At 34.7% G+C, this 21,168-nt stretch overlaps 1 protein-coding gene across 1 annotated transcript; it reads left to right on the forward strand.

Moving 5' to 3' along the window:
* Positions 1-5,536: 5,536 nt before the first annotated feature.
* On the forward strand, positions 5,537-6,727 carry LOC112420759 (uncharacterized). The gene has a single exon (XM_024780418.1). The coding sequence runs from the start codon at positions 5,537-5,539 to the stop codon at positions 6,725-6,727; it is 1,191 nt and encodes a 396-aa protein (XP_024636186.1).
* Positions 6,728-21,168: the final 14,441 nt, after the last annotated feature.

Genomic DNA, 21,168 nt, shown 5'->3' on the forward strand with positions numbered 1-21,168 from the left:
CATATAAACTTTAGGCATGAACCAAAACTATATGATGCATTTGAATCTTATAGCAACCTACAACTCACAAAGTTGTTTAGCATTGTGTTTGATGGAAGAATGTTCTCATGATGAAGATGTTTATTACACTCGAAATTATTCTTGTTATTTCATCAAATTGATTAGCATCAATTTTGAAGTGAAACCAATTCATGAATATTGAATTATTCATAAAGTTATTCATTAATGATATTGATTGGAGAATTATCAAAGATGAAACTTCAATATTATATGCATGGAGATTCTATAGTAAAATACTTAGGACGATTCAAGAGTTTCCCATCACTATTCAAGATAAGAATAGAAATAAAGCAAAGCAATTTCGACATTGAGAAAAGTTTTTCATGTCTCTAATAGAACATTCTCGTCACAGAATAATCCTTGCGGAGACGATAATCTTACTACTAAATTACTTAAGCAGTTGGTGCATTTGCCAGATTTATCATCATCTTTCAAAATTTTGTTTAAACAGAGTATTGTTTTCGATTTTAGACAAGATGGTTTTGACTTAAAACTAGTAAACACACTTAAAAACTAACCTTTTTTTTTAGATTTTTTCTACCTACATTATACCTAAAAGTGAACAAAGTCTTCAATTTCAATTTTGGCAAAGTTGAATTTGTGATATTTTCTATGCACTTCACCAATTTCAACATAACTATTAAACTTATTATTATAGGTGTGATGTGTCCGGATTGCAAACCATGGTGATATCTCAAAATTTACGAGACAAGGAGATCCTATAAAAATAAATTTAAGCCAAAAAGGCTGGATGCATAGATGCAAACCAACCTCAATTTCATTAAAAAGAGAACAGAAATACAAAGGGAAGGGGACTAGGCCGAAACTTCCCAACTAATAAGAAAATCTGAAATTGGACCAGCCATCTTTATTCCTAAAGTAACTGGCCCTAGTGAACTCTGGTACATCATTCCAAAAGTGAATAGAATCAAGAGATAAACCATGATTAGCCAATGTGTCAGCTACTTGGTTTCCTTCTCTATATATATGTGAGATAATACATTTGAGGCCCTGGAGAATTACCTTGACATTGTTCCAACGATTTCTTAAGTTCCAAGGAATCTGATTAGTACTCTTAGAAGCAAGAACAACAAATTAGTTCCAAGGAGATCCTATAAATAAAACTCTTTGCTTCCTCATTTCATTTTCATCATCTTATAATACAAAGTCATAACTTCAAGGTTCTTAAAACTAGGAAAAACATAAGAAGAAAATAATAATTATTGAATGCATGAACAAAAACTAAATGACAACAAGTGGAATATTCTAGCATAAGGTATATTGAACAGTTCTCTTACTAGAGAAACATAATCTTTAACTGTCTATCGGTGTACAAAAGCCACTACGACACCTAATATTAACTCCTCGAAATTGTGGACAATCTTTATCTCTTTTACAACCACTAAAATTAATCATCTGACTAAAAGAAGAATTAGTGCAAAGAAATATAGAGAGAAATAAAATTATAACATAAACTAACTTCGGAGTTTCACCCTTTTTTTTTCTTCCTATTTGCATCCAAAGAATAGTAAATGACTTGATCTATTTATAGTGTATAGTAAAGTTCATGCTCTTGTAGAAATAATTAAATAGTTTAAGAATTATAAAATTTTAAAAGCTCTTCAGAATTTTAGAATTATTACGAAATGTCTCTTAAATATATCAATGTTTTCCTTTTGTTCATTTAACACACATAGAAGGACATCATGTGATAAAAATAATAAATCAATAAAAATGAATGCAATTTTACAAACTTTAGATTACTTTAATTATTTCTGTAAATAATTGTATTATTTTTTTCACCTTTTGTATGCGTAAAGGGGAAAACAATTATACCATCGTAAAGTTATGTACGAATATAAAGCACAATTAAATATTTATGAACATGTAGGACGTATATTATGTTAATTACTAATGAATTTAACTACGCCTAACATAATACGACCAAGCATAGATTAAAAAGCAACCTATTGAAGGAACATTGCCTCTACACATGAAAAAAAAACATGTAATAAAAATATTTCCTTATAATCTTATGAATGGCCAAATGATCTATAAATACGTTTTTTAGAAATCACAAACATACTCCACCTTATTGTAGAAATAATTAAATAGTTTAAGCATTATAAATTTTTAAAGGCTCTTCATAATTTTAGAATTATTAGTAAATATCACTTAAATATATCAATGTGTTATTTTTGTTCATTTAGCACACATTAAAGGACTTCATGTGATAAAAATAATAATTAATATAATTGAATACAATTTTACAAACTTTAGTTTACTTTTTCCTGTAAATAATTCTATTTTTTTTTAACCTTTCGTAAGGGTAAAGGGGAAAACAATAATACCATTATAAAATTATGTACGAATAGAAAGCACAATTAAATATTTATGAACAAGTAGGACGTATGTTATCTTAATTACTAATGAAGTTAACTACGCCTTACATAATACGACCAAGCATAGATTAAAAAGCAACCTATTGAAGGAACATTGCCTCAACACATGAACAAAAACATGTTATAAAAAGTTTTTCCTATAATCATATGAATGGCCAAATGAACAATAGATATGTTTTTTAACAATCACAAACATACTCCACCTTGTTGTAGAAATAATTAAATAGTTTAAGCATTATAAATTTTTCAATGCTCTTCATAATTTTAGAATTATTAGTAAATATCTCTAAAATATATCAATGTGTTATTATTTTTCATTTAGCACACATTAAAGGACTTCATGTGATAAAAATAATAATCAATAAAATTCAATGCAATTTTACAAACTTTAGATTACTTTTTCCTGTAAATAATTGTATTATTATTATTTTATTTTATCCTTTCGTAAGGGAAAATGGGATATCAATTCTACCATCGTAAAATTATGTACGGATATAAAGCACAATTAAATATTTATGATCAAGTAGGACATATGTTATGTTAATTAGTAATGAAGTTAACTACGCCTCACATAATACGACCAAGCATAGATTCAAAAGCAACCTATTGAAGGAACATTCCCTCAACACATGAACAAAAACATGGTACAAAAAGTTTTTACTATATTCTTATGAATGACCAAACGAACTATAAATAAATTTTTTAGTAATCACAAACATACTCCACCTTTTTGTAGGAATAATTAAATAAGCATTTTAATTTTTAAAAGCTCTTCATAATTTTAAAATTATTAGTAAATATCTCTTAAATATATCAATGTGTTATTTTTTTTTCATTTGGCACACATAAAACGACTTCATGTGATAAAAATAATAATTAAATACAATCTTACGAACTTTAGTTTACTTTTTTCTGTAAATAATTGTATTTTTTTTAACCTTTCGTGAGGATAAAGGGGAAAACAACTACCATCGTAAAGTTATGTACGAATATAAAGAAGAATTAAATATTTTTGAACAAGTATGACATATGTTATGTTAAATTACTAATGAAGTTAACTACGCCTCACATAATTAATACGACAAAGCATAGATTAAAAAGCAATCTATTAAAGGAACATTGCCTCAACACATGAACAAAAACATGTTATAAAAAGTTTTTCCTATGATCTTATGAATGGCCAAATGAACTATAAATAAGTATTTTAGTAATCAGAAACATACTCCACCTTGTTGTAGAAATAATTAAATAGTTTAAGCATTATAAATTTTTAACAGCTCTTCATAATTTTAAAATTATTAGTAAATATCACTTAAATATATCAATGTGTTATTTTTTTTTTCATTTGGCAGACATAAAACGACTTCATGTGATAAAAATAATAATCAATATAATTGAATACAATTTTACAATTCTTTTTTTTTCTTTTCTTTATCTTAGTACAATTTGGTAAAATTAAGAGTCAGAGAACACTATCGATGAAATTTTGTCTGGCGACGTTATTACTGTTCACCGTCTTCCTTAATGGTCTCTAAACCCTCCACCGCCATGCCTAATCAACCCCCTTCTTCTTCCCAACCTTTTCTAATCCCATGGAAATGTCTGGACGATTCTGAATCTGTGATGATCGCACAAAAAACACCAACCAAAAATTTACCCAAAGCTCAAATGACGTTTGCGCAAGCCCTAACAAACGTTTGTGATACTCCTTCCAGTCAGTTACCTAAACCTACAATCAAAGGCGACAAGTTTTCAATTTCGATTCCTGATGAGGAATATGATTTGGGTTTGGATGGATGCAAAAATAACCTTCATGCACGTATCATCTGGCCAAAGGGTTCCTCACCCTTAACTGTTGTTGCCTTGAAAGAAAAGTTAAAGCCTATATGGAAAAACCTAGCTCCATGGGGTGTTACATCCATAGGGAAAGGGTTTTATGAATTTGTGTTTTCCTCTATTGAGGATGCTCGTAGGGTAAGATCTGTTGGTTCATGGATTTTAAATCCAGGGCTGCTGAAACTCTTTCCTTGGACAAGTGATTTCAGTCCAAACCTGCAAACTAATACCTCAGCTCAAGTATGGTTGAAAATTCATGGTCTTTCTCAAGAATACTGGAGAAAGAGGATTATTTTTGCGATTGCAAGCAGTGTTGGCACCCCCATCTGTGTGGACTCTATTACAAGTAAGCCTGCTATTGAAAGGACTTTTGGCCACTTTGCTAGGGTTTTGATTGATATTGATCTGAGTAAGGAACTGAGATATGAGGTTCTTGTGGAAAGGAGAGGTTATGCTTTCTTTGTGGAGTTGGAATATGAGAATCTACCAGATTTTTGTGGTTATTGCCAGGCGGTGGGTCATAATGTTAGTGTTTGTAGGAAAGCTAACAAGAAACACATGGAAACAAATCAACATGTGGGAAACAGTGGAGCAGCTGCGGTGATGAATGACAAAAATAAAGGAAAAGCTCCTCTGGAAAAACAGGACAACGTTTGGATCCCTAAAACAACTTCTGTTGTTGATTTAGAAGCTGAAAATCAAGACAAACAAATACATCTACAAGATGAGGGGAACAAAGACTCGGATGGTACAAAATCAAATGCATCACAGGCGCAACCTCAACCTGTAGCAATTGAAATCATTAGTAACTCCCCTGTTGTGGAAAGGGTGCAACCTGAAGTTCAGCAATCAGTTGAAGATGTTAGTGATAACAGCTCTCAAGAATCTGAATTTGTAGATGCTACTCAACAACACAATGATGATACGGATGATATTTCAAGTCAGGAGCAAGATTCAACTATCAGAACTCAGCAAAATACGCATTTTCTCAATCAATCATGGGCTAATCTTGCAGCTACTGATGAGGATTTGATCAGGCAACAGGAAGCGGAGCTAGTTGCAAAATTAGCTCAGGAAGCAGACATAGATGTGCAGATTTATCAGGAGGATCTAAACAATATAGAAGCTTCTAGATTTGAGTTGGTGACTAATAGAAGAAAGAAAATCCACAAGGCTAAATCAAATAAAGCAAGCAGCTCATACCTTACTAGGTCTAAGGTCCCAACTAAACTTTCTCAATGAAGTGCTTATATTGGAATATAAGGGGATTAGCTAACTCCCCATCAAGGTTAGCCCTTAAAAATTTAATTACTGCTCATAAACCACATATTGTCATTATCTCTGAACCTTGGCTTTTGTTTGAACATTTCCCTAGACATTGGTTTCACAGACTGCGTTTTAAACTCTTTGCCCTAAATACTAGAAATAATCTTGATCCTAATCTATGGTGCTTGTGCCTCAATCATTTAACCCCTGATGTTTTGTCCATCACTGACCAACAAATTACTTTTTCCCTAAAAGACAACAACATAACTTTTGCTATATCAGCCATATATGCTTCCACCAACTACATACATAGGAGACAACTCTGGCAAACCCTAACAAACCTTCAAAACCAATACAATTTACCTTGGTGCTCTATTGGTGATTTCAACACCATATTGGGGTCTCATGAGCACAGGGGTACCTCAACTCCAGCTAGAGGTCCCATGAATGATTTTGCTGAATGGTCCAATCAAAATTATCTTTTCCATCTACCAACTAGAGGAGTGCAATTTACCTGGTCCAGTGGTAGGAGTGGACGAAGGCTCACCGAAAGGAGGTTAGACAGAGCAATATGCAATCAATCATGGTTGGATATGTGCTCCGCTTTAAATGTTTCCACTCTCTCAAGGCTGAAGTCTGACCATTTTCCTTTACTAATGGATTTTGAAACCTCTACAATCTCTTTTGCTTCACAATTTAAATTCATGAATATGTGGAGTTTGCATGCTGATTGTAAAAATCTGATTCAACAAAGTTGGAATGAAACTGTTGTGGGATGCCCTATGTTTATTTTGAACCAAAAGCCGAAGAACCTCAAACAAAAACTCAAGATATGGAACAAAACAGTTTTTGGCAATCTCAACTCGATAGTTAAAGAAGCCGAACAAAAGTTGCTATACATCCAAGATGAAATTGACTCCAATGGTGCCACTGAAACTCTTCTTGAACATCAAAAAATGGCACAGATTTCTTTGGAGCATGCTTTAGAAATAGAAGAGGAGTTTTGGAGGGAAAAATCCAATAATGCTTGGCATGCTCAAGGAGACAGAAACACCAAATATTTCCACAGACTAGCCAACATCAAACACACATCCAAACGCATTGATTCTATTAAGGATGGGGAGAACTTGATTATTGAGCCAGACAAATTTCATCTCACATAACAAATCACTTCCAAAATATTTTTTCTTCTAATTTTTCTGTGCAGGATTTGCAGGTTGATGAATTAATTGATGGTGTGATTCTAACATGATAAATGAAGACTCTAATCATATTCTCACAATGCTTCCAACTCCCCAAGAAATCTTCCAGGCTGTTTGTTCTTTGAAGAAGGATAGTGCTCCAGGCCCTGATGGTTTTGGGGCAAGTTTTTATCAAAATTATTGGGAGATTGTAAAGAATGATGTTATTAATGCTGTTTTGGAATTTTTTACAAAGGACTGGTTGCTCCCTAACTTTAACTCCAATACCATTGTGCTTATACCTAAAGTTTCAGAGGCATTGACAGTAAATCAGTATAGGCCAATTGCCCTGGCCAACTTCAAGTTCAAGATTGTTTCTAAGATTCTTGCAGATAGGTTAGCTCCCATCATGAAGAACATCATCTCTCCTCAGCAGCGGGGCTTCATTCAAGGTAGGAACATAAGGGACTGTATTTGTGTAACTTCTGAAGCTATCAATCAACTCCACAACAAGTCTTTTGCAGGGAATTTGGCATTCAAAGTTGACATTTCTAAAGCTTTTGACACTTTAGAATGGAAGTTTCTGATCAAAGTTTTAAGTAGTTTTGGTTTCAATGACAGATTTTGCTCATGGATAAAAACCATTCTAAATTCTGTCTCTTTATCTATTAATGTGAATGGTAAACTGCATGGGTTTTTCAAATGCAAGAGAGGGGTCAGGCAGGGAGACCCACTTTCTCCACTTCTCTTTTGTATTGCTGAAGACGTTTTAAGCAGGAATATTTATAAACTGGTAGAACAAGGCAAACTCAACCTTATCAAAGGCACAAGAAACACTCCAGTTCCTTCTCATTCCTTATATGCGGATGATATTATGATATTTTGTAAGGGGAATATTTCTTCTGTTCATGCTCTAATGAATCTTTTTAATTCTTATGCTTTGGCTTCAGGACAGTTTATCAATCCTTCCAAGTCTACGGTTTTTCATGGTTCCATTTCAAATGCTAGACTGGAGCAGATTGTTAACTTAATTGGCTTTAACAGAGGCACCCTCCCTTTCTCTTACCTTGGAGTCCCAATTTTCAAGGGGAAGCCAAAGAAGTCTCATTTACAACCTATTGCTGACAAGATAAAATCTGAGCTTAGTGCGTGGAAAGCATCTCTTTTATCCATTGCAGGAAGAGTCACTTTAGTCAAGTCGGTAATTCAAGGAATGATGATACACACTATCTCTGTGTACTCTTGGCCCACCTCATTAATTAAATATGTTGAGGTTTGGATTAGGAATTTTATATGGAGTGGAGATATTTCAAAGAGGAAATTGGTAACGGTTTCTTGGAAGAAAGTCTGTAGACCCTTTTCTAAAGGAGGGTTGGGATTGAGATCTTTACACACGGTTAATGAGGCTGCCAACTTGAAGTTGTGTTGGGATCTCAAAAATTCAATGGAAGACTGGGCCATTCTTTTACGGAGCAAGGTCTGCAGAGGTAACAACATCATTTCTCATCATATTTTCTCATCTATTTGGAGTAGTGTTAAATCTGAGTTCAATACCATCAATGATAATTGTTGTTGGATCATTGGTAATGGGGAAAAAATTAATTTCTGGTTGGATTCTTGGCTTGAGAAACCGATTGCTTCCATTCTTAACTTGCCTGAAACTGTTCACGGTAACTTAAAGGACAAGGTGTGTGATTTTTTGCACAACTCAACATGGCACCTCCCACAACATCTTCTAAATTCATTCCCCAATCTGGGGCATATTGTTATGCAAGTTACTCTTCCGAGTGAATCAAAGGAGGATAGTTTGGTTTGGAAACATTGTGCATCAGGGGCTTTATCTTTTAAAGACGCCTTTTTGTTCAAATATGGTTTAGGGCAGAATGTTTCTTGGGCTAAACAAATCTGGTGCACAGACATACCTCCCTCTAAGTCTTTGATGACTTGGAAGCTCATGCACAATAAACTATCAACAGATGAAAATCTAATGCTTAGGGGTTGTAATTTACCTTCAATGTGCTCATCTTGTCAAGCTTCTTCAGAAACTACCTTTCATCTCTTCTTTGAATGCAATTTTGCTACTAAAATGTGGTCTTGGCTAGCTTCCCTTCTCAATACTCCTCTTCAATTCAGCACCTCTGCAGATATGTGGTCTCCTCTTCAACTCAACTGGACTCCTCAATGCAAAGTGGTGATAACGGCCTGCATCATAAACTTGTTAAATGTTATCTGGTTTAGAAGAAACAACATCCGTTTTCAAGACAAAGTGATTGATTGGAAAACAGCCATCAATATGATTATCTCTAAAGTCTCACTTTCAGGTAACTTAACCAAAAAAACATCAGCTGCTAATATGTTGGAGTTCACAATTTTCAAAGCCTGCAAGGTTAGCATCAAGCCCCCCAGGACCCCTCTGCTCAAAGAAGTTATTTGGGCTCCTCCTCTGAATTCTTGGGTTAAAATTAACACGGATGGGGCATCAATTAAAAATCCTACTAGAGCTGCAGCTGGTGGTATCTTCAGAAATTCGGATGGTGCTTGTTTGGGTGGATTTGCTCAGTATCTTGGTAGTGCAAATGCTTTGTATGCTGAACTGTCGGCAGCTATGAATGCAATTGAAATTGCTTCACTAATGGGCTTCTCCAATGTGTGGTTAGAATCAGACTCTCAATTGGTGATTTTGGCGTTTAACTCAATTTATGTGGTTCCTTGGGGGTTAAGAAATAGGTGGGAAAATTGCTTAAAACTTACTTATAATATGAGGTTTTGTGCTTCTCACATCTATAGGGAAGGGAATACTTGTGCAGATAAACTTGCTAACTTTGGTTTATCTTTGTCCTCTTTGGATTTATTTTGGTTTGATTCCATACCTGCTTTTGTAAGCGAGGAGTACAATAGGAATAGGTTGGGAATGCCCAATTTTAGATATGTAACCTTTTGAAAAGGTTTGGTTTGGTCCCCCTTTTCTTCTTTGTACTTTTTTTCTCTCTTTTTAATGAATTAATCTGATGCTCTTTGCATCGTTTATAAAAAAAAAAAGAATACAATTTTACAAACTTTAGTTTACTTTTTCCTGTAAATAATTCTATTTTTTTTTTAACCTTTCGTGAGGGTAAAGGGGAAAACAATTATACCATTATAAAATTATGTACGAATAGAAAGCAGAATTAAATATTTTTGAACAAGTATGACATATGTTATGTTAAATTACTAATGAAGTTAACTACGCCTCACATAATTAATACGACAAAGCATAGATTAAAAAGCAATCTATTAAAGGAACATTGCCTCAACGCATGAACAAAAACATGTTATAAAAAGTTTTTCCTATGATCTTATGAATGGCCAAATGAACTATAAATAAGTATTTTAGTAATCAGAAACATACTCCACCTTGTTGTAGAAATAATTAAATAGTTTAAGCATTATATATTTTTAACAGCTCTTCATAATTTAAAAATTATTAGTAAATATCTCTTATATATATCAATGTGTTATTTTTGTTCATTTAGAAAACATAACAGGACTTAATGTGATAAAAATAATAATCAATATAATTGAATACAATTTTACAAACTTTAGTTTACTTTTTCCTGTAAATAATGGTATTTTTTTTAACCTTTTGTGAGGTAAAGGGGAAAACAATTATACCATCTTAAAGTTATGTACGAATATAAAGCACAATTAAATATTTTTGAACAAGTAGGACATATATGTTATGTTAATTACTAATGAAGTTAACTAAGCCTCACATAATACGACCAAGCATAGATTAAAAAGCAATATATTGAAGGAACATTGCTTCAACACATGAACAAAAACATGTTATAAAAAGTTTTTCCTATGATCTTATGAATGGCCAAATGAACTATAAATAAGTTTTTTAGTAATCACAAACATACTCCACCTTGTTGTAGAAATAATTAAATAGTTTAAGAATTATAAATTTTTAAAGGCTCTTCATAATTTTAGAATTATTAGTAAATATCTCTTAAATATATCAATGTGTTATTTTTGTTCATTTAGCACACATTAAAGGACTTCATGTGATAAATATAATAATCAATATAATTGAATACAATTTTACAAACTTTAGTTTACTTTTTCCTGTAAATAATTGGATTTTTTTTAACCTTTTGTTAGGGTAAAGGGGAAAACAAGTATACCATCGTAAAGTTATGTACGATTATAAAGCACAATTAAATATTTTTGAACAAGTAAAATGTATTTTATGTTAATTACTAATGAAGTTAACTACACCTCACATAATACGACCAAGCAGAGATTAAAAAAGCAATCTATTGAAGGAACATTGCCTCAAAACATGAACAAAAACATGTTATAATTTTTTTTTTCATATACTCTTATGAATGGCCAAATGAATTATAAAGAAGTTTTTTAGCAATAACAAACATACTTCACATTGTTGTAAGAAAATTGATAACTGGTGAATAAATTGGTTACCACGTTGCACTTAACTCTTATATTGGACAAGTAATTTAGTGATTGCAGTGCTTTAACATCTAATATGTGTTTATTTTAGAATTTTATGCTTTTAAGTGTTTTTAGTATTTTGGAACTAGTAATGCTTGTTTATGATGTTTGATGATGTAGGTTAAGGAATTAATTTTTGAAAACATCACAGCGAAATAATAATATCATTGCATCTCATCAACATGCATTAAAGATGTATAAAGCTCCAAAGCAATTAATTTTTGATGATGTAGGTTTTAGGACTTTGGAATTAACATGCATAATTAATTTTTCAAAACATCACAGCGAAATAATAATATCATTGCATCTCATCAACATCTAAACAAAACCTCCAAAGTAGCTCCAAACTAAGAATCTCGAAAAGTCATAGAATCTATATAACAGACAGATACACTAATTAGAGGCGACACACTAAGAATCTGAAAGCAAACGACGAGGTAGCTCCAAAGCTAGCCTCCGGCAACTCACCAAGTAAAACAAATCTACTCATCCATACAAATAAGGTAGGTAGTCAACCAAATGACCACTGGGTCAATTCACATTTCGCAATTAAAGTATAAACAAATGAAAATGAACGACTTAATTAAATTCAATTGATTAAACAACACTTAAGCAGCTGAACATCATTAATAATCATCAATCATATAAGTATAATACTACCTCCGTTTCTTTTTAATTGTCACTTTTTGAAATTTTACACAAAACAAGACAATTAATAAATCTTACTACTTTTGATACAATTGTTTTTACTTTTACTATAAAGACCTTGCTAATTTAATATTTCAATTCATATGTTTCTCTCTCTGCAATAAATATCTAAGGGTAATATTGGTAAAACATCATTTAATGTTACATTGAACTTTGAAAGTGACAGTTAATTAGGAACAAATTTTTTCTCTAAAAGTGACAGTTAAAAAAGAACGGAGGGAGTAATACACAAGTACATTTTCAACATCATCACATATTCACCAAGCACGTGATTCACCAAGTTCACCAATGCACATAAATCACCAAGGTTCACCAAGCACATAAACAAATACGACACATTTAATCAATTATCATATGTATGTAATGCGCCTAAACACGACTCTATATGCATGTGCTACTGGTCATCATCAAGGTCGTCACCTCAAAATACAAATGTATCATAGTCATCATCATTTGAACGTATTCAAGTCGTCTTCGTTGGATATAATATCATAGCCGTCTTCATTGGATATAAATATCATACTTATGAATGCATGAACATACGACTCAACAATGCATACATTCAATAACAAATCCTCATCATTTTCTTCTTAATTTTTCATACATGCATTCGTCATCAATAACGTCGTCATTTTGCATGTAATGATTCATCAACATAAATCATCCTCATCATAATCATTATCAACAACAATCAACTCAAGAACCAACAAAGTTCCAAAATCACATTTGCATAAAAGACGGACAATTATCTACATCATGACATTCATCAAATTAAACGACCACTCATCGTGGATTCATTCTAATTTTATCATATCATCATGAATATAAAACCTCATTTCAACAAAGTTAGTCTATTTTCATAAAATCAACAATATTCAATTTTACCAACCAAATTAGGATTCCAAGTTCTTACATACCATTAAGACATCCCTACGTATCATCTAACATCTTAGTTAATCAATCATAACAAGTTCACTTCACAAAGTTCAACTAGTTCTCAAAAATTGCAAAGTTCAAACTCAATTCATTTCTAGGTAAAATCAGTTAAACCACTTTGAAACAACACTAATTCATGATTACATACTCATTTATTCACTATAAATACTTCCTTAAGCTGAATATTATTTTTGAAAATGTTTCATGGTTTTGTGAAAAAGTTATGATAAAGTTTCATGAAAAACTGACACATGACCTATGTGTAGTAATTTGACCATAAATCAAATTCTAGAAAACATTTTGAAGCCACCCACTAATTATCACACAACCTAACCCTTCGTATAATATATTTTAGAAAACCCAATCAATCGAATAGTAAGCCTTCACAAATTCCATTTTTAAAATCAAGCATTCACACATTGACATTTTTATCATATCTACCACTTCGTTCACAACCATCACCCCATCCACCAAATGTCTATTCACAAAAAAAAACTGATTGAGAGGTTAAAATAATAGAATTCACCATCTTTAACAGTCTTGCCACCAAAACCATTGAGAATAGCTTATACAAACTACCAAATACTTGACATTCGGAATAAAAGTCACAAAATAGGACAAAAAAGTTTGTGAAAATTTTTCATTGACCATAAAATTGATCAAACATTATCTGAATTTCATGTTTTAAAAAGTTCCAAATGTCCTTGAAAAAAGTATTATTAAAACAATGGAAGACCAAAAAATAACATCAAAACCGTCAAACCTTCATACATTTAAAATTATAATGGCTAACGTGGTTCATTATATTTACAAATAAAAAAGTCACGTTGACTAATAGGATTAAGTTTTTTTTTTTTTTTTTTATCTTATATGTTTAGGTACGCAAGTAGAATAATTGTTTATTCCAACAGACACTTTCTTTAGATAGATGAAAGTTTTGTCCACGCGAGCTTAGCTCAGTTGGTTTGAACAATGCATAATATATGTAAGATCCAGAGCTCAAACCCTGATCACCACAAAAAAAAGATAGATGAAAGCTTTATAAATTGATTTAAATCCAACGACAACGGATGTGTTGGTTGTTGTGTAAGGTAAAATATTCTTTCTTACAATTAGAGGTAGCGTTGGCAATGAACCGAACCAACTCGAAAATAGTTCGATACTCGATTCGACAATTGGTTCGTTGAACTTGGTTCACACCAAATGAGTCGAACTTGAGTTGTAAATTAAGCTCGTTAAATAAATGAATTGAACTTGAACTTAGTATGGTTCGACTCGTCTGGTTCATGAACAAGCTCGACATATATACATACACAATTTTTTATATAATATAGGATTTCTTACAAACTTCTTCTAATAATTATGCACTTTTTTCATATAAAATATTACTAATTGCTAATTTAATAAAAATCAATGATAATTGTAATACTAGAAAGGGGGAAAAAAGTTAATGCTTTCACAAGGCTTTAAAATAAAGTTGCGCATAAAAATTGTCCCACATCGAGGAGTTTTGCAAAAGATTAGAGAGGAGGAGTATATATATACAAGCGGTGCATTATAAGTGCAACATATAAAACTAATAGTGGTAGTATATGCTACAGTAACAGTAAATATAAAGTGCTGCTACCTTTCTAAAGGTTTTGCATTATATTATTGTTGTTTTAAAGGTTTTGTTTTTTCAGGTCAAAGACATATATTTTTGACAAAAAAAACTTTTTTTTGAAATATGCAATTTGAGCAAATGAGGTGAACCTAATGAGTCGAACCGAGTGGTTCATGAACTTTAAACAAGCCGAACTCGAGCTAAAAAAAAGGTTCGTTTGAAACTCGAGCCGAACCAATTCTTATTGAGTTGAGTCGAGCTCAGACAGTTTCGATTTGACTCGACTCATTTTCAGCCTTAGGTGGACAACTGTCGGATTCGATCTTAAAACCTTGATCCGAAGGACACTTGTGGGTGGTAAAAAGGAACCCACCAGCTCTGACCATTAGTTCATGGGCTAGGACGGATTTTAGGTTGAGGAAAAAAGTGGGTCTGGTGGGCTGGTAGCTTTGGTTTATTCTTGTCGTCATCTTCAAATTTTATGCAAGATCAGACAAACAAAGCAGAATGGCAGTCGAATCATATGCTTGTAGTAGTGTGGTGGTCGTGGAATAGATTAAACGGAGGACCAAATGTTAATTTTGTTATGAGTAACATATATTTATGAGTTAAATTTTGTTCCCCAATTTTGTAGGAAAATTTGTAGCATTACAAGAACCTCCACCATAACTTTAGAGTTTTAATACGAGTGATAAATTAGTTATGAATTTCTTTAAAAAAAATTATAATTAATAATTATAATTAATTTGTCTTTAATCGTGGTGGAGTTTATTATGATGATTCAAACATGCTTATAAAATTGGTAGCGAAAATTGATCTGTCAGTATATGCTTACTCAAAATAAAATTGTAATTTTGCACATTTTGATCGAAAAATCAAAATAACTCAAGGTCTCTTAAGAATTTTTTTTTTTTTTGTTTACGGGGTCTCTTAAGAATGTTGTGATACTTTAGAGATCCTTCATATGTATTTCTATAGATGACTCGGCAAAAAAAAAAAAAAAAACTTAAAATTTGATTTCTAGATTGATGTTTTCGTTGTTTTAGTTTTGGAGATTTTGACGCGAAAATAAAATTTGTTTATGATTCATATATATTTCTATAGATCCTTCATATTTCAGCTTCTTAATTCATTTATTACTAAAAAAATGAAATTTGTTGAGTTAGAAAATAAAATATTTATGATTCAACCAAAATTAGTTTTGGAAAAAATATATATATTCCCACATCTTAAAAAAAAAAACACTACCAGGTGTGATTGGACTGTTATATGACCAAAATAGAATCTGTTGATATTGGCTTCAAATTTGTGGTCTGGAAGAACAGAGAAATCGTGACACGATTTTGGCATCGTGACACGATTTCAAGTGGCCGTGAGCTAGTTTGCAGGACGCCAAATCGTGGCACGATCTTGGGAAATCGTGACACGATTCAGAAACTTGCTCGTTAAGTATCACTGATAAGGACTTGTCTACCTTGGGTCCGTTGCAGATCGTGACACGATCTAGGGAAATCGTGGCACAATTTCTTCAGAGGAAGACTAGTATATATTGTGTTCTTCTGCTTTTTTGAAGTGAATCTTAAGAGAGCTTGTATGAGCTTAGAGAGAGAACTTGGATAGCAAAGGAGGGAACCAATGGGTTGAGTGTCTTTGTTGAGAGTGTCTCTTGGGTTTGGGAAAACATTGTAATCACCTTGGGTTTTAGGGTTCATAGTGTGAGAGTGGGGAAACACCAAAGGGTAGAGTCTAGGGTTTGTTCATGTGTAAAGCTTGAAGGCTAGAGTTCTTCTAACCTTTTGTAACACTTTCTCATATTGGATTGGAGAGCTGCTCTCTCCCCCAGATTAGGCCATATTGGCTGAACTGGGTCAACAATCTTCTCGGTGTTTTGTTCTTCCTTTTACCGCTTATCTTGTTTTGCTTTGGTATCTCTTTGTGTGGTTTTGCTATACACTAGTCTAGGGCTGTTTTGTTGTTGTTTGCTTGGAGACCATTTGTTCTCATTGATTACCACTATCTCTTGCTCCACACATCATTGTTTATTTCATTGGTGTGAAGGTTTTTTTTTTGAACCGGATTCACAACAATTGGCGCCCACTGTGGGGCATAGGCGTATTTGATAGTTGGTATCATGGGGTCAAAGTGGGACATCAAGAAGTTCACCGGAAGTAATGATTTCGGGTTGTGGAAGGTTAAGATGCAAGCGGTTTTGACACAACAAAAGTGTGTAGAAGCATTGAAGGGTGAAGCGGCGATGCCGGCAACCTTGACACAAGAGGAGAAGCGTGAGATGGTAGACAAGGCAAAGAGTGTCATTGTCTTATGTCTCGGAGATAAGGTCTTAAGGGATGTCGCGAGAGAAGCTACCGCGGCATCGATGTGGGCGAAGTTGGAGTCATTGTATATGACGAAATCTTTGGCTCATAGGCAACTCTTGAAGCAACAACTCTATTCATTCAAGATGGTGGAGTCTAAATCAATCTCGGAGCAACTTACGGAGTTTAACAAGATTCTTGATGATTTGGCCAACATTGAAGTTAACATGGAAGATGAGGATAAGGCTTTGTTGTTACTTTGTTCATTACCAAAGTCCTTTGAGCATTTCAAGGATACCATCCTTTATGGTAAGGAGGGCACTACTACTTTGGAGGAGGTCCAAGCGGCTTTGAGAACCAAGGAATTGACCAAGTTCAATGACATGAAGGTTGATGAAGGTACTGAAGGCTTGAATGTTACAAGAGGGAGGAATGAGCATAGAGGAAAAGGCAAAGGGAAATCAAGATCCAAGTCTAGGTCCAAGGGCTTTGACAAATCAAAGTATAAATGCTTTCTTTGTCACAAGCAAGGTCATTTCAAGAAAGATTGTCCGGATAAGGGGGGCGATGGTAGTCCCTCGGTTCAAGTTACGGAGACTTCAAATGAAGAAGGTTATGAGAGTGAGGGTGCACTAGTGGTAACAAGTTGGGAACCGGAGAAGAGCTGGGTTTTGGACTCGGGATGCTCTTATCACATGTGTCCTAGAAAGGAATATTTTGAGACTTTGATTCTAAAAGAAGGAGGAGTTGTTTGACTCGGAAATAACAAAGCTTGCAAAGTCCAAGGCATGGGCAACGTTCGTCTAAAGATGTTTGATGGCCGTGAATTCCTTTTAAGGGATGTGAGGTTTGTTCCCGAACTTAAGCGTAATTTAATTTCCCTAAGCATGTTTGATAATCTAGGTTATTGCACTAGAATAGAGCATGGGGTTTGTAAAATTTCGCATGGTGCATTGATTACGGTTAAGGGGTCTAGAATGAATGGTTTATACATTTTAGATGGTTCCATAGTAATTGGTAATGCATCGGTAGCTAGTGTTGCATCTCATAATAATTCTGAATTGTGGCATTTGAGATTGGGGCATGTTAGTGAGAGGGGTTTAGTTGAACTAGCTAAACAAGGTTTGCTAGGGAAAGATAAATTGAACAAGCTAGAATTTTGTGAGCATTGCATACTAGGCAAACAACATAGGGTGAAGTTTGGAAGTGGCATGCATCATTCTAGTAGGCCTTTTGAGTATGTGCATTCGGATCTTTGGGGTCCTTCTAAGACTCCTACTCATGGGGGAGGTTTCTATTTTCTTTCTATCATTGATGATTATTCTAGGAGAGTGTGGGTCTTTTTGAAAAACAAAAGTGATACCTTTGAAAAGTTCAAAGAATGGCACACTCTCATAGAAAATCAAATGGGAACTAAACTAAAAGGTTTAAGAACTGACAATGGCCTGGAGTTTGTTTCAGAGCAGTTTAATGAGTTTTGCAGGTTGAAAGGAATCAAGAGGCATAGAACCGTACCAAGAACACCGCAACAAAATGGTCTTGCGGAACGCATGAACAGGACTCTTTTGGAGCGTGTGAGGTGTATGATTCTAGGAGACGGGTTACCGATGAGTTTCTGGGGTGAAGCCGTGACAACGACTGCTTATTTGATCAATAGATGTCCATCAACGGGAATAGACTTCAAGACACCTATGGAGGTATGGAGTGGGAAACCGGCAGATTACTCCTCTTTGAAGGTTTTCGGAGCTTTGGCATATGCGCATATCAAGCAAGACAAGCTTGAGCCTAGAGCTTTGAAATGTGTCTTCATTGGTTATCCGGAAGGTGTGAAGGGGTACAAGTTGTGGAAATTGGAATCTAGTGGAGGATCAAGAGTCTTGATAAGTAGGGATGTTACCTTTGATGAGACCCGTATGGGGATGAAGTGTAAAGACCTAGAGACCCAAGTACCGGAAACTATGGTGGAGAAAACTCAATTTGAGGTGGAGCTTCCAAATGAAGAAGAAAAAGATGTAGAAGATGAAGCTTCGACATCGGATACAAGTGGAACTCAACCGGTAGTGGATCCTGAGTATCTATTGGCTAGAGATAGAGAAAGAAGGACCATTACGGCTCCTAAGAGATTCGGTTATGCAGACTTGGTGTGTTTTGCTCTAAATGCGGCGGAAGATGTGCAAGACTCGGAGCCTAGAAACTTCAAGGAGGCATTTGAGAGCAAAGAAAGCAAGTATTGGTCGAAGGCGGTGAATGAAGAGATGGATTCATTGGAAAGGAACCAAACTTGGAAACTTGTGAAGCTACCTAATCACCAAAGGGTAGTTGGATGCAAGTGGATCTTCAAGAAAAAGGATGGCATTCCGGGTGTTGAAGGTCCAAGGTACAAAGCAAGACTTGTGGCAAAGGGTTTCACTCAAGTGGAGGGGATCGACTACAACGAGATCTTTTCACCAGTGGTGAAGCATTGTTCCATAAGGATACTTATGGCTATTGTGAATCAATTCAATCTTGAGTTGGAACAAATGGATGTGAAGACCGCTTTCTTACATGGTGACCTTGAAGAGACAATCTACATGGAGCAACTAGAAGGTTTTGTGGAGGACAAGTCTAAGGTGTGTCTTTTGAAGACCGGTTTTGTGAGAAGCGGATATGATTCTTGTGTGTACATGTTGGAAAAGAGTGAGAAAGTCATTCTCTATCTTCTTTTATATGTGGATGATATCTTGATGGCAAGCTCTAGCAAGGATGAGATTATGAAGCTCAAGGAGAGGTTAAATGGTGAATTTGAGATGAAAGATCTTGGTCCGGCAAAGAGAGTTCTTGGGATTGATATCGTGAGGAATCGTGACAAAGGCAAACTTTTCTTATCTCAACTTGGTTATTTGAAGAAGGTGGTGGAGCATTTTAGAATGTCAAACTCTAAAACCGTGAGCACTCCCTTGGGTCACCACACAAAGTTTTCCATACAACAATGTCCTCAATCCGAGGATGAGAAGCAATTGATGGAAGGTACTCCCTATGCAAGTGGGGTTGAAAGCATCATGTATGGAATGGTTTGTAGTAGGCCGGACTTAGCTTATGCGGTTAGCATTGTGAGTCGGTTTATGGCAAATCCGGGAATTGTGCATTGGCAAGCTTTGAAGTGGGTATTGAGGTATTTGAATGGGTCCTTGAAGGGTGGTTTGAAGTACACAAGGGCAGCTCAAGATGAAGACGCTTTGGAGGGGTATGTTGATGCGGATTATGCGGGCAACGTGGACACTAGAAAATCCTTATCGGGTTTTGTGTTTACTCTTTATGGCACGGCTATTAGTTGGAAGGCAAATCAACAATCTGTGGTGGCATTATCTACAACTCAAGCGGAGTACATCGCACTTGTTGAAGGTGTGAAGGAGGCTATATGGTTGAAAGGGATGATTGGTGAGTTAGGAATTACTCAAGAATGTGTGAAGATACATTGTGATAGTCAAAGTGCCATTCACTTGGCAAATCATCAAGTGTATCATGAAAGGACAAAGCACATTGACATTCGCCTGCACTTTGTTAGAGACATGATTGAATCAAAAGAGATTGTAGTTGAGAAAGTGGCATCGGAGGAGAATCCGGCGGATGTGTTCACCAAGTCATTGCCTAGATCAAGATTCAAGCATTGCTTGGACTTGATCAAATTTGTCGAAGAGTAATTCCCTTTTGGAGAGAGCAGCATGGTGGTTGATGGTTAAACTGACATCACCACCAAATTAGAAGTCAAGGTGGAGAAATGTTGATATTGGCTTCAAATTTGTGGTCTGGAAGAACAGAGAAATCGTGACACGATTTTGGCATCGTGACACGATTTCAAGTGGCCGTGAGCTCGTTTGCAGGACGCCAAATCGTGGCACGATCTTGGGAAATCGTGACACGATTCAGAAACTTGCTCGTTAAGTATCACTGATAAGGACTTGTCTACCTTGGGTCCGTTGCAGATCGTGACACGATCTAGGGAAATCGTGGCACGATTTCTTCAGAGGAAGACTAGTATATATTGTGTTCTTGTGCTTTTTTGAAGTGAATCTTAAGAGAGCTTGTATGAGCTTAGAGAGAGAACTTGGATAGCAAAGGAGGGAACCAATGGGTTGAGTGTCTTTGTTGAGAGTGTCTCTTGGGTTTGGGAAAACATTGTAATCACCTTGGGTTTTAGGGTTCATAGTGTGAGAGTGGGGAAACACCAAAGGGTAGAGTCTAGGGTTTGTTCATGTGTAAAGCTTGAAGGCTAGAGTTCTTCTAACCTTTTGTAACACTTTCTCATATTGGATTGGAGAGCTGCTCTCTCCCCCAGATTAGGCCATATTGGCTGAACTGGGTTAACAATCTTCTCGGTGTTTTGTTCT

This window comes from Medicago truncatula, chromosome 4 (genome assembly GCF_003473485.1).
Source record: "Medicago truncatula cultivar Jemalong A17 chromosome 4, MtrunA17r5.0-ANR, whole genome shotgun sequence".
Lineage (NCBI taxonomy): Eukaryota > Viridiplantae > Streptophyta > Magnoliopsida > Fabales > Fabaceae > Medicago > Medicago truncatula.

Coding starts and splice junctions, on each gene's coding strand:
- LOC112420759 (XM_024780418.1), top strand. CDS start 5,537: ATGAAGTGCTTATATTGGAATATAAGGGGATTAGCTAACTCCCCATCA.